The sequence below is a fragment of the Castor canadensis genome, chromosome 11 (assembly GCF_047511655.1).
Source record: "Castor canadensis chromosome 11, mCasCan1.hap1v2, whole genome shotgun sequence".
In the NCBI taxonomy this organism is placed as follows: Eukaryota; Metazoa; Chordata; class Mammalia; order Rodentia; family Castoridae; genus Castor; species Castor canadensis.
This window is the reverse complement of record NC_133396.1, coordinates 47781607-47796903: the sequence shown is the minus strand read 5'-3', so window position 1 is coordinate 47796903 and position 15297 is coordinate 47781607. Positions and strand designations below refer to the sequence as shown.

Here is a 15297-nt window from a genome sequence, read left to right as displayed (position 1 = left end):
GAAGACATGGCACAGATCTGTTGAACCATCAGTGGAAGTGGGACAGGGACCCAATAATCTGGGAAAGAGCTGGCCAGGAGGAAGCATTTGGATTCAGACATAGGCTCTGCACAGTCATTCTCCTTTCCAAAGTAAATCATACCAGAACACAACATTTAGAGTCAAAAGAGAGATGCACACATCCTGTTTGTGCTACTTACTGGTATGTAATCTTGGAACTCAACTGAACCTAAATTTCTTCACTTACTAAGGATGATAGCAAGATCTACCTCTAATGACTCGTAATAGAATTTAGGACACTCTGGGTCAAGCCCTAAGAGGGACTCACTGAATGTAAGTTCCCTTCCAGCCTCAACAAAGAGGCCCTGGCAGGATCACACCCTGCTCGGTTTTATTCTACAGGAAATGCCCTTTGCTTGGGACAGTGGTAATCTTGCTCTGAGATTTTACTATCTAGTCTGGCAGAGCCAGCTTTTCAGACCATTGTACTGAGTCTTTTGTCCAGTTTGTGGGACATGACCCTCAGAGATCACTGGCATCCTAGTATTTCTGTACAGCTCCTGGGATCCCAGCCCTCCTCTACAGCATTGCATCTAATTATGCTTCCTGTTGTAGATTTTTAGTTTTAGCAATCCTTTTTTTGCATCAGTGACTGACTGAAGAGATTGCCTCATCTCCTCCTCCTCCAAGTCCATTTCACTGACTGCAGCATTACTGTCACCCAGAGCTTGTCTGAAAAGCAAATTCTCAGGCCCCAGCACAGACCCCCAAATGCAAAGCTGCATTGACCCCTGTGCCCATGGTAATATTTGCATACTAGAATCAGGAGACTCTGCTGTCCCACCACGGATTCTTCTCATTACTTCCTCATGATGAGATAGCTTGTTCCTTGAAATCTGTGCTCTTGTTCCTAGGAGTTTATCACTAACAGTTTGAGTCCACTTAAAGAGTTTGAGCTAAAATACATCATATAATGTTGTGTGCCATGACAACTGATACTAAAATTCAGCCCTAGTTTTGAGAAATGGTAAGTGGAGAGCCCCATTTCCCATTTTCCCTATGTGTGGGTTTAGTTTGGCTTATGCAAATATCCACATCTCCATTGGCTATTCATGAGCAACATTTGATAACTGATGATTTAATTAGAGTTTTAGAGTGCTTTTACATAGGTCTTGATACCACTTTCTAAAAAATTTCCCTTCTAGGTATTTTGCCTGTTGGAGGAAGGGTATTTGAAATAGGTCCTTCCCTTTCATCACATCTCCTAGCTGGGCTGTTTGTATATACGAATATGATTGATGTGTATATGTTGACTCTATAACTTATTACTGTTCTCAGCATTCTTACTGTTTTTTGTTATCTTGTGTTATCCAGAAAATATTTTTCTCTCTAAACAGAAATAATTTACTTCTTCCTTTCCATTTTATCCTTTTAATTGATTTTTTCCTGTCTGGTTGTGTTGGGTAAGTCTGCCAATATAACATTAGTTTAAAAAACATTAATAATGGGCATCTTAATATTATTCTGGACTTTAGTACAAATGCCTTCTCTGTTCCTCTGTTTCACCATTAAGAGGTTAGCGTTTTAGCAAAGATGTACATAATTTTATCATGTTAAGGAACTATCTATTGATTCATTATTTTAAGTAATGAATAATTAAAAAGGAAATGGGTGTTGAATGGTGTTAAATGCTTTCTCAGAATTCCCAGGGATAAGAATATTATTTTTCCTGTTGAACCAGCCTCGCATTCCTGGAAGTTTTCCAGGTGTAGATACAGTGCTCTTTCAATATTCTGTCAGATCCTGCTTATATTTCCTGAGAATTTTTTGTGCCAATACTCACAAGGGACATTCTTCTATACTTTTAGTTTTTATACAGTTCTTATCACTATTATAACCTGCCTTTATTAAAGTGTTTTGGAAATTGTTGGTTTTTTTCTATACTCTGAGTAGAAAGGAGATTGTCTTCCTTTTACATGTTTGGCAATATCTCTAATGGCACTAGGAGATCGTAGCAGCACATCTCTGACAGAGAAACTGGACTGTCTTTCCTATTTTTCTTCTTCCTTTCCTATTTCTTTTTCTTTTCTCCTTTTTTTTTTTTTTTTTTTTGAGATGGGGTTTCACTGTTGCTCGGGTTAGTGAAACCTGCCTCAGTCTTCAAGTGACTATAGGTGTAAAAGTACAGGTAGGCCCAACTGCCAGACCATATTTTTGTTCTTTTTTGTTATTTTTTACCTTTCCTGATAGGGGACTATATACTCCCATTCTTTGCCTGGATGTGATATGTGCCCATACCAAGCCAAAGCTTTGAGAGACATTGTGGTTTTGTTCAGTTTTCTTGCTTTTTTGCCTTTTCCAAGAAATTCATATCCCAAAGGGGCAGCTCCTTCAGTTTGGATCTCTGAATGAAGAAAGTACGTTGTACATCATAAATCAAAGGTACCTACAGCTTGCAAATTGTATGTAATAAAGTGAGTGAACCTTTGTCTTTTTAGGGCTCTGAGACTTGAGAGTAGTTTCTATAATAGTTTTAATAAGAGGAAGATGACTAATAGAATTTTTTCCCATTATGGAAAGTAGTTGGCTTATTCTTTCCATCCCTTCCAGGGTTATTTTTTGATATATTGTATTCTCCAAAGATTATTTATTTCATGTAGTGTTTTGCATTGACTTGTCCAAAGTAGTCTTGTGATTTTTTAAAAAGTTTATATCTCTCTTGTCATTTCTTATTTTGTCTATTTTTGTTCTCTGTCTTTTTCTCGCCCCTTGATTAGCAAGTGGTGTCTTTTTTTTTTTCAAAGAAACTAAAAGAAAAAAAAATTAACAGCTTGAGAAGCACATCCATCACCTCAGGTACTTATCATTTCTCTATGGTGAGGACATTTTTTAATTCTCCCTTTTAGTTATTTTTCAATATATAGTACATTATTAACTATAGTCACCTGATGTGCAATGAAACACAAGAACTTAGTACTCCAACTGTAACTTTCACTCAACAGTGTATAATAGCACCAAAAAAACACAATGTATACCATAAATATATACAATTATCATCTATCACTAAAAATGAAATAAAATTTTTAAAAAGTGGTGAGATAGCTCTGAGGCCACTCAGTCCACTCACAGTGTGTAGCTTTTATTATATTCAGAGTTGTGCAACAATCACCACAATCAAATGTTAGAGAATTTTCATCACTCCAAAAAGAAACCTCACACTCCTCAGCAATCCTCCCCACTTGCCTATCTTTCCCAGTTCAGCCTTACAGTATGTGGTTAGCATGTAGTGTATATAATGTTTTCAGGTCCATCCATGTTGTAGCATTTATCAGTACTTCATTCCTTTTTTTCTGCCACATATCATTCCATTATCTAGGTGTGCCACTCACCAGCTAATAGGCTTTTGAGTTGTTTGCAGTTTTTGTCAGTTATGAATAATATTATTAAGTATATTTATGTACAAGCTTTGTGTGAATGTCTGTTCTGATTTTTCTTGAGCATACCTAGGGTAGAATTGATGGATCATAGGGTAATCCTATGTTTAGTTTTTTGAGTAACTGCCAAACTGCTTTTCAAAGACATTAAACCATTTTACATTCTCACCAGAAGTGTATGAGGGTTCTTATTTCTCCACATCTTGATAACCTTTTATTTCTGTCTGTCTTATGGGCTGTAGTCATCCTAGAGGGTGTGAAGTGGTACTACTCACTGTGTGTTTATTTCTTTTGTTTTTATTTATTTGAAGGTTATAGTTTGCATATGAACTGTTCCCCACAAACCCATGTGTTGACTGTTAGGTCCTCAGCTAGTGGTGCTATTTGGGGAGATTCTGAAAACTTTAGTAGGTGGAGCCTACTTTGAGGAAGTAAGTCACTGGAGACATGCGTTTGAATGCTGTACCTGGTCCACAGTCCTTTCCTCACTTTGCCATCAAGTGATCAGCCTTCTCCTTTGTGTACTCCTACCACCATGATGTTCTGCCTCACCACAGGCCCACTTGGAGCCAAGGCCTATGCACTGAAATCTCTGAAACCATGAGCTAAAATAAATCCTTTCTCCTTGAAATTACACCTCTCAGGTATTTTGGGTACACAAAAGTAACTAAGACACATGTGAAACCATTTTCATTTTGTTTTGTTTTGTTGGTACTGGGGTTTGAACTCAGGGGCTCATGCTTTCTTGGCAGGTGCTCTACCACTTAAGCCACTCCACCAGCCCAACATGTGAAACAATTTTATTTCAAAACCAGAATGACACTATTTTCTTCATTCTAGAAAATGAAGAACTCTGTTAAAGAAAAAGTCATCCCATTATATGGTTTCAGTGAAGTTACTTGGAAAAACTTACAACTGGACTAATTTCTAAAATATATCACTATTAGTTGACTTTCTATTATTGAGTTATTATTGAATTATAGTATTGAGTGTTGCTCATATATTATGTATAAAAATCCGTGATATATGATTTGTAAAATTTTGATCCCGCATTCTATAAGCTGTCTTTCCATTTTCCTGAGAGTTTCCTTTGAAGAAGAAGTGTTTTAAATTTTGATCATGTGCAATTTATCACTTTTTTATTTTGCAGTATGTTCTTTTGGTGGCAGGTCTAAAAAACCATTGTCTTATTATGGTTATGAAGATTTATGTGTATATTTTCTTCTAAGGTTTTCACAGTTTTAGCTCTTACATTTGGGTATTTGATCCATTTTGAATTTGTTTGTATATGATCTGAGGCAGGTATTCCAATTCATTCTTTTGTTTTTGGATATCCAGGAGTCCCAAAATCATTTGCTGAAAAGCCAAAGAAATATTTTTGATAACAATTCTTCTCTGGTTTTAACTTGACATTGACTTTAAATATTTTTTTCTTTTTGCTTTCCTTTAATTTACTTTTGTTGCTCTTTTTTATGTCAGATGCTTAGTTCATGTATTTTATTCTTTATTGTCATTCATATAAATCTTTAAGGCAGCAATTTTTCCTTTCATTACAGTACCAGCAACAGTCCATAGATTCTAATATGTGGCATTATTATTGTTTCTTCCAAAAAAATCTGCAATATCGATATTTTGAGGTTATTTTATTTCAAAAGTGACACATAATTGTACATATTTATAATTCTTTTTTTTTTTCTTTTTTTTTTTTCTTTTTTCTTTTATTATTCATATGTGCATACAAGGCTTGGTTTATTTCTCCCCCCTGCCCCCACCCCCTCCCTTACCACCCACTCCACCCCCTCCCGCTCCCCCCCTCAATACCCAGCAGAAACTATTTTGCCCTTATCTCTAATTTTGTTGTAGAGAGAGTATAAGCAATAATAGGAAGGAACAAGGGGTTTTGCTGGTTGAGATAAGGATAGCTATACAGGGCATTGACTCACATTGATTTCCTGTGCGTGGGTGTTACCTTCTAGGTTAATTCTTTTTAATCTAACCTTTTCTCTAGTTCCTGGTCCCCTTTTCCTATTGGCCTCAGTTGCTTTAAGGTATCTGCTTTAGTTTCTCTGCATTAAGGGCAACAAATGCTAGCTAGTTTTTTAGGTGTCTTACCTATCCTCACCCCTCCCTTGTGTGCTCTCGCTTTTATCATGTGCTCATAGTCCAATCCCCTTGTTGTGTTTGCCCTTGATCTAATGTCCACATATGAGGGAGAACATATGATTTTTGGTCTTTTGAGCCAGGCTAACCTCACTCAGAATGATGTTCTCCAATTCCATCCATTTACCAGCAAATGATAACATTTTGTTCTTCTTCGTGTCTGCATAAAATTCCATTGTGTATAGATACCGCATTTTCTTAATCCATTCGTCAGTGGTGGGGCATCTTGGCTGTTTCCATAACTTGGCTATTGTGAATAGTGCCGCAATAAACATGGATGTGCAGGTGCCTCTGGAGTAACAGTCTTTTGGGTATATCCCCAAGAGTGGTATTGCTGGATCAAATGGTAGATCAATGTCCAGCTTTTTAAGTAGCCTCCAAATTTTTTTCCAGAGTGGTTGTACTAGTCTACATTCCCACCAACAGTGTAAGAGGGTTCCTTTTTCCCCGCATCCTCGCCAACACCTGTTGTTGGTGGTGTTGCTGATGATGGCTATTCTAACAGGGGTGAGGTGGAATCTTAGTGTGGTTTTAATTTGCATTTCCTTTATTGCTAGAGATGGTGAGCATTTTTTCATGTGTTTTCTGGCCATTTGAATTTCTTCTTTTGAGAAAGTTCTGTTTAGTTCACATGCCCATTTCTTTATTGGTTCATTAGTTTTGGGAGAATTTAGTTTTTTAAGTTCCCTGTATATTCTGGTTATCAGTCCTTTGTCTGATGTATAATTGGCAAATATTTTCTCCCACTCTGTGGGTGTTCTCTTCAGTTTAGAGACCATTTCTTTTGATGAACAGAAGCTTTTTAGTTTTATGAGGTCCCATTTATCTATGCTATCTCTTAGTTGCTGTGCTGCTGGGGTTTCATTGAGAAAGTTCTTACCTATACCTACTAACTCCAGAGTATTTCCTACTCTTTCTTGTATCAACTTAAGAGTTTGGGGTCTGATATTAAGATCCTTGATCCATTTTGAGTTAATCTTGGTATAGGGTGATATACATGGATCTAGTTTCAGTTTTTTGCAGACTGCTAACCAGTTTTCCCAGCAGTTTTTGTTGAAGAGGCTGCTATTTCTCCATCGTATATTTTTAGCTCCTTTGTCAAAGATAAGTTGCTTATAGTTGTGTGGCTTCATATCTGGATCCTCTATTCTGTTCCACTGGTCTTCATGTCTGTTTTTGTGCCAGTACCATGCTGTTTTTATTATTATTGCTTTGTAATATAGTTTGAAGTCAGGTATTGTGATACCTCCTGCATTGTTCTTTTGACTGAGTATTGCCTTGGCTATTCGTGGCCTCTTGTGTTTCCATATAAATTTAACAGTAGATTTTTCAATCTCTTTGATGAATGTCATTGGAATTTTGATGGGAATTGCATTAAACATGTAGATTACTTTTGGGAGTATCGACATTTTTACTATGTTGATTCTACCAATCCATGAGCATGGGAGATCTCTCCACTTTCTATAGTCTTCCTCAATCTCTTTCTTCAGAAGTGTATAGTTTTCCTTGTAGAGGTCTTTCACATCTTTTGTTAGGTTTACACCTAGGTATTTGATTTTTTTTGAGGCTATTGTAAATGGAATTGTTTTTATACATTCTTTTTCCGTTTGCTCATTGTTAGTGTATAGAAATGCTAATGATTTTTCTATGTTGATTTTATATCCTGCTACCTTGCTATAGCTATTGATGATGTCTAGAAGCTTCTGAGTAGAGTTTTTTGGGTCTTTAAGGTATAGGATCATGTCGTCTGCAAATAGGGATATTTTGACAGTTTCTTTACCTATTTGTATTCCTTTTATTCCTTCTTCTTGCCTAATTGCTCTGGCTAGGAATTCCAGTACTATGTTGAATAGGAGTGGAGATAGTGGGCATCCTTGTCTGGTTCCTGATTTTAGAGGGAATGGTTTTAATTTTTCTCCGTTAAGTATAATGCTGGCTGTAGGTTTGTCATATATAGCTTTTATAATGTTGAGGAACTTTCCTTCTATTCCTAGTTTTCTTAGAGCTTTTATCATGAAATGATGTTGGATCTTATCAAAGGCTTTTTCTGCATCTATTGAGATGATCAAGTGGTTTTTGTCTTTGCTTCTGTTAATGTGGTTTATTACGTTTATTGATTTTCGTATGTTGAACCACCCCTGCATCCCTGGGATGAAGCCTACCTGGTCGTGGTGAATAATCTTTTTGATGTGTTGCTGAATTCGATTTGCCATTATTTTGTTGAGGATTTTTGCATCAATGTTCATTAAGGAGATTGGCCTATAGTTCTCCTTTTTGGAGGTGTCTTTGCCTGGTTTTGGGATAAGTGTAATAGTGGCTTCATAAAATGTGTTTGGCAGTTTTCCTTCCCTTTCTATTTCATGGAACAGTTTAAGGAGGGTTGGTATCAGTTCTTCTTTAAAGGTCTGATAGAATTCAGCAGAGAATCCATCAGGTCCTGGACTTTTCTTTTTGGGGAGACTCTTGATTGCTGCTTCAATTTCATTTTGTGTTATAGGTCTATTCAGGTGATTAATTTCCTCTTGGTTCAGTTTTGGATGATCATATGTATCTAGAAATCTGTCCATTTCTTTTAGATTTTCAAATTTATTTGAATATAGGTTCTCAAAGTAGTCTCTGATGATTTCCTGGACTTCCATGGTGTTTGTTGTTATCTCCCCTTTTGCATTCCTGATTCTACTAATTTGGGTTTTTTCTCTCCTCATTTTAGTCAGGTTTGCCAGGGGTCTATCGATCTTGTTTATTTTTTCAAAGAACCAACTTTTTGTTTCATTAATTCTTTGTATGGTTTTTTTGGTTTCTATTTCGTTGATTTCAGCTCTTATTTTTATTATTTCTCTCCTTCTATTTGTTTTGGGATTTGCTTGTTCTTGTTTTTCTAGGAGTTTGAGATGTATCATTAGGTCATTGATTTGGGATCTTTCAATCTTTTTAATATATGCACTCATGGCTATAAACTTTCCTCTCAAGACTGCCTTAGCTGTGTCCCATAGGTTCCGGTAGGTTGTGTTTTCATTTTCATTGACTTCTAGGAACTTTTTAATTTCCTCTTTTATTGCATCGATGATCCATTCTTCATTAAGTAATGAGTTATTTAGTTTCCAGCTGTTTGCATGTTTTTTGTCTTTACTTTTGTTGTTGAGTTCTACTTTTACTGCATTGTGGTCAGATAGTATGCATGGTATTATTTCTATTTTCTTATATTTGCTGAGGCTTGCTTTGTGCCCTAGGATATGATCTATTTTGGAGAAGGTTCCATGGGCTGCTGAGAAGAATGTATATTGTGTAGAGGTTGGATGAAATGTTCTGTAGACATCTACTAGGTCCACTTGATCTATTGCATATTTTAGATCTTGGATTTCTTTATTGAGTTTTTGTTTGGATGACCTATCTATTGATGATAATGGAGTGTTAAAGTCTCCCACAACCACTGTGTTGGCGTTTATATATGCTTTTAGGTCTTTCAGGGTATGTTTGATGAAATTGGGTGCGTTAACATTGGGTGCGTACAGATTGATGATTATTATTTCCTTTTGGTCTATTTCCCCTTTTATTAGTATGGAATGTCCTTCTTTATCTCGTTTGATCAATGTAGGTTTGAAGTCTACTTTGTCAGAGATAAGTATTGCTACTCCTGCTTGTTTTCGGGGGCCATTGGCTTGGTAAATCTTCTTCCAGCCTTTCATCCTAAGCATATGCTTATTTCTGTCGGTGAGATGAGTCTCCTGTAAGCAACAAATTGTTGGATCTTCTTTTTTAATCCATTTTGTCAAACGGTGTCTTTTGATGGGTGAATTAAGTCCAGTAACATTAAGTGTTAGTACTGATAGGTATGTGGTGATTCCTGCCATTTAGTTATCTTAGTTGTTTGAAGGTTTGATTGTGTGTACCTAACTTGATGTTACTCTCTACTGTCTTGCTTTTTCTTATCCTGTGGTTTGGTGCTGCCTGCCTTTTCATGGTTAAGTTGGGTGTCACTTTCTGTGTGCAGGATCCCTTGCAGAATCTTTTGTAATGGTGGCTTTGTGGTCACATATTGTTTTAGTTTCTGCTTATCATGGAAGACTTTTATTGCTCCATCTATTTTGAATGATAGCTTTGCTGGGTAGAGTATCCTGGGGTTGAAGTTATTTTCATTCAGTGCCCGGAAGATCTCACCCCACGCTCTTCTTGCTTTTAATGTTTCTGTTGAGAAGTCTGCTGTGATTTTGATGGGTTTACCTTTGTATGTTACTTGTTTTTTCTCTCTTGCAGCCTTCAATATTCTTTCCTTAGTTTCTGAACTTGTTGTTTTAATGATGATATGTCGTGGAGTAGTTCTATTTTGATCTGGTCTGTTTGGTGTCCTGGAGGCCTCTTGCATTTGTATGGGAATATCTTTCTCTAGATTTGGGAAATTTTCCGTTATTATTTTGTTGAATATATTACGCATTCCCTTCGCTTGCACCTCTTCTCCTTCTTCGATGCCCATGATTCTCAAGTTTGGTCTTTTGATGGAGTCAGTGAGTTCTTGCATTTTCTTTTCACAGGTCTTGAGTTGTTTAATTAATAGTTCTTCAGTTTTTCCTTTAATTACCATTTCATCTTCAAGTTCTGAGATTCTGTCTTCTGTTTGTTCTATTCTGCTGGATTGGCCTTCCGTTTTGTTTTGCAGTTCTGTTTCGTTCTTTTTTCTGAGGTTTTCCATATCCTGGCTGTTTTCTTCTTTATTGTTGTCTATTTTTGTCCTGAGTTCATTTATCCATTTATTCATTGTGTTCTCTCTTTCATTTTGGTGTTTATACAGTGCTTCTATGGTTTCCTTTATTTCTTCTTTTGCTTTTTCAAATTCTCTATTTTTATTGTCTTGGAATTTCTTGAGTGTCTCCTGTACATTTTGGTTGACCCTATCCAGTATCATCTCTATAAAATTCTCATTGAGTACTTGTAGTATGTCTTCTTTTAAATTATTCTTGTAGGCTTCATTGGGTCCTTTGGCATAGTTTATCTTCATTTTGTTGGAGTCTGGCTCTGAGTTTCTGTTCTCTTCATTCCCCTCTGGTTCCTGTACTAATTTTTTGCTGTGGGGAAACTGGTTTCCTTGTTTTTTCTGTCTTCCTGTCATTGTCCTTGGTGTTGTTACTGTCCCTGTACTGTGTGTAATTAAGTATTTTCTAGCTTGTAATAATAACAATGGTAATATTGAGAATGGAAGAGTGAGCTGAGATGGAAAGCAAGAAGTTAAAGAAAAGGGGAAAACAAATATACAGACAAGAGGGAGAAAGCAGAACAAGGTATCAGACAAGAGAGTTTCAAAGGTATAAACAGGGAGTGTTAGTGTACTAATCGACAGTAAGCTGAACAGACAATAGAGTGACAGAGAGAGGATTGAAAATCAAAGATAAAAAAAATAAAAAATAAGTATATGAAAGTAATATCTATTTATAAAATGAATTAAAATAAAATGGAAAATAGAAAATTAAAAAAACAAAAAAAACCAAAAAACCAAAAAACTTCCAAGTTTATATGCAATGCAATTTCAGTCTTAATAATTTGGATGTCCGTCTCAATCTCCAGTCCTGGAGTTGGTGCCTCAGATGTTGTTCTGTAGTTGTCTCATCAAAGGGGATGCATAAAGTAGAACAAAACTACACTCACACACACACAGAAGAAAAAAAAAAAAAAAAAGCCCCACCAAGTGTCCCCAGTTCAAATGCAATACAGTTTCAGTAAGTTTTTCGGCTTGCAGGTGTAATTCGGTTGTTCTCTCATCAAAGGTAGGGAGAAAAAGAAAAAAAAAGCGTCTGGAGGCAGTTCTGAGAGTGGTATCTGCAACTGTGGCTTGCCTGCCTGCTGCTCTCCGCCTGTAGCTGGCGGCATTATTTATGCAGATCTCTGGGGTGAGCTAGCACTCACCTGGTCCCACAGGCTTTGTTTGCTCAGAGTTCTCCTGTGGGGGGAGGGGGGCCTCTGCTACAGGCTTTTCCCTTTCCAAGCACTGGGAAAGGCGACACTGCCCCGCGTTGTCAGGCCTGCGTGTTTATTTACAGTTCACGTGGGAAGTGGGTCTTCCCTCCTCTCACAAGCGTCCCCGCTCCCGGTTGCTGGGCGCGCCCCACTCCCGCCAGAGCCTCTCCAGCCCGCCCGGCTCGTTTATTTACAGTCCCGGGAAGGAGTCCCTTCCCCCAATCTTCAGCGCTCAGGGTGCCCCACCCTCTTTCCAGCGTGTCTTAACTGTTCTTATTGCTTAGTACTCAGTTTCTCTTTTTTCCCGGGTGGAGGTCAGTCTGTCCAGGGGGCTATGCTGCTCTGGCCCAGGCTTGTCTGTGGGGCTACCGCGGTACCGCGAAGCTCACCTGGTCCGCGTCTTCCCAAGTCGTCTGGGCGCCGGCCACTGGCGGCCCCGGGGCCTCCTCGGTTCTCCGTTTAACGTGAAGTGGAGATTCTCTGCGCCGGCTGGAGATGTGGAGGAGTCAAAGTTATGCCTTTTCTCGGTGATTATGCCTGCAAAGTGTGTCTCCAGCGTCTCTCCAAGATTTCACTATAGGAGGGTCGCTTTCTGCTTCCTACCTCTAGCCGCCATCTTGGAATTCTCCCATATTTATAATTCAATACATGTAGAATAGTAAGTACTAGAGTCTAGTCATTGTGAATGTAGGTTTTATTTTTAAAGGCAGCTTGCATATTACTTAATGATTTTTGGACTGGGTTCTGCTTGTTCATTTGCTCACATTAACCTCCTCTTCTTTTGTCCATCATTTCATTTTCAACCATTCTGAATTACTTTATCTTAGCTATCCACTGATTCTGTAAAAGAGAAAATACATTTAATTTCAGGAGAATACTAAAAGGCTTTCTTAGTGAACCCAGCTAAGGCACAGTCTCCAACCTACTCTTTTTCAGTAACAAAGGTAAAATTTTTTAATTCCATCTAACTGCCTCTGTGTTCAACTCTCAGCTGGTTCCATACATGAGAGAACAGTATTTTTGTGCATTGGGCCTGCTTAAACCCTGACGTGACTACTTACTCAAATAGTTTTGTGGTTTCCTATAACACATAGAATAATGTTTCAAATTCTTTGCCTTCCATTCAAAAGTTTCCCAGATTTGATGCTCAGTTTGTTCTCTTTTCCACTTTACCTCAGCCAATTATCCCTCCTCCAACTCTGATGAGAGCCCTTGCTTCTCATCCCTGAGACTGTCCAGGACTTCCCACTTCCTGGCCTTTGCTTCACTATGCTGACCACACCTACCACACCTATCTGGTAAAACTCTCAACCACATTTACTTCCCAGAAGACTTCTTACTCTGCCTTTGTCTGTTTATATGATGAAAAGTGTGTGTGAGTGTGTGTGTGTGTGTGTGTGTGTGTACATCAAACTAATTTGGGGGTTCTGGAGACTAGGGGTTATGATTTCTTCTATATTGTTTCATTGATACCTTAAAAATAAATCTGTACATAATGGGTCTTCGTTCAATTGTTGAATAGTGATTTCTGCAACAATGGACAATATGAAATTTTGTCTTCAGAATGTTGACTTTGGGGCATTAATGGACCAGAAAAGTTCCAGCATGGGACACAAGAGTGGTTTTAATGAGTGGAAGAATCTGAATCAAAATTTGATAAGACTCTAGTGTAAGCAGGTGTGTCCTATCCTATTACATTGAAATTTGTCTGAGGTTAAAGATCATCCCTGTATTATTTACCTGGCACTATAACAGGTCCAAAGATGGCTCTTAATATTAATAGAATAAGTGAGTGAGTGAAAGCTTCTTTTTTTGACTGAAAGCATCTTGACTCCTCTGAGAATACAGCTGGTGACAAAGACATTACCAGAAAAGAAATTTAAGACAGATAAGAGCATAGAGAAATTACCTAAAAAATCAATTTCAGTTACTTTTAACTTTGTCTCCTAAACGTTCTAGAACAATGTATTTGGTAGGCTTTCATAATATTTACTGTGGATATAGCAGTGGTCAATACAAATGCATTGTCCTTTTTTCTTTATCTCTAGAGCTCCTAGAATGTCATGCTCTCTGGTTATCTAAAGTGAAATATTTTACAGTTTCAAGGGGCTCACTCAAGATCTCTTCCTCTGACCTTGTCTCATGGCTGGAGAGAATCAGAGCAGCATCTTCGAGTTCCTCCTCTGGGGACTGTCAGAGCACCCAGAGCAGCAGCACATCCTCTTCCTGCTATTCCTGTGGATGTACATCATCACTGTGGCTGGGAACCTGCTCACTGTCCTGGCCATTGTTGCTGATACACGTCTCCACACCCCCATGTATTTTTTCCTCGCCAGCCTGTCTTGTGCAGACATCCTTTTCACCTCCACCACTGTGCCCAAGGCCCTGGTGAACATCCAGACCCAGAACAGGTCCATCTCCTATGCAGGATGCCTGGCACAGCTCTACTTCTTCTTGACTTTTGGAGATATGGACATCTTTCTCTTGGCCACAATGGCCTATGACCGCTACATAGCCATTTGCCACCATGAGCCTATTGCGCTGCACATTCATGGTGACTGCCTGCTGGGCCCTGACAAATCTTGTTGCCATGACCTACACTTTCCTTTTATTCCGTCTGTCCTTCTGCTCTAAGAAGATCATTCTTGACTTCTTCTGTGACCTGGGACCCCTGCTGAAGGTCTCTTGCTCTGATACAAAGGTCAATGAGTTAGTGCTTCTCTTCTTGGGAGGTGCAGTCATATTAATCCCCTTTTTTCTCATCCTGGTCTCTTATATCCACATCGTTACTGCTATTATCAGAGTCCCCTCTGCTCAGGGAAGGCTCAAGGCCTTCTCTACCTGTGGTTCCCACCTTGCTGTGGTTGCCCTGTTCTTCGGGACTGTGATCAAGGCTTATCTGTGCCCATCATCTTCTTCCTCCAGCTCAATGGTGAAGAACACAGCAGCTGCTGTCATGTACACAGTGGTGATTCCCTTGTTAAACCCCTTCATTTACAGCCTGCGGAACAAGGACATGAAAGGAGCACTGGTCAGATTATTCAGGAGCAAATCTCCTTCTCATAGAACCAATAACTTGTGAGAGAAACTGAAAGCATCCTCCATTCCTTTGGCTGAGGGTCTGCCAGAAATTTCTCCCTCAAGTGTCTCATTTCTGAATTCTGCTTACACCTGATACACAAGCAGACTCTCTACCACGTGTTCAATATTGTTGAAGAAAAATGAAGATTTTACTTTGTGCTTTAAAGTTCATTTGTTATAAGTTGCTTATTTGCTCATTCATTTTATAGTCATGCAGCACAGGATCACATTTCAGTGGCCCCAAAAGATTATAATGAAGCTAAATGAAAACAGAAGAATGAAACCTGTTGAAATTGTTCTAAGAAGGGGGAGGAGGAAGAGGAAAAACAATGGAGAGGTAAACCTAATTAAGGTTTGTTGTAGGCACATGTAAATATCACAATGTATCCCCCCATACAACTATTATATACTAATAAAATAAATAAATATATGAAATTATAATGGAGCTGAAAAATTCCTACCACCTGATGACCTGTGTCCTAACATGATAGCACAACTCATTATTCATGTCTGTAGTGATCTTGCTATAAACAAATCTACTGCACTGCCAGTGGTATAAAATTATATCACACACAATTACATGCAATACATAATACCTGATTGGGACAACAAAAGAGTAGATTACTGTTTATTTACTATACTATACTATTTGTCACTATTTAAAAGTTTCTTCTTT

General features: G+C 38.2%; 1 protein-coding gene across 1 annotated transcript; it reads left to right on the top strand.

The window, feature by feature from the left end:
- Positions 1-13682: 13682 nt before the first annotated feature.
- LOC109679139 (olfactory receptor 1P1-like) lies at positions 13683-14622 on the top strand. The gene is given in 3 exon segments (XM_074044755.1): positions 13683-14065; positions 14067-14094; positions 14179-14622. Coding segments are annotated over 3 exon segments (855 nt in total).
- Positions 14623-15297: the final 675 nt, after the last annotated feature.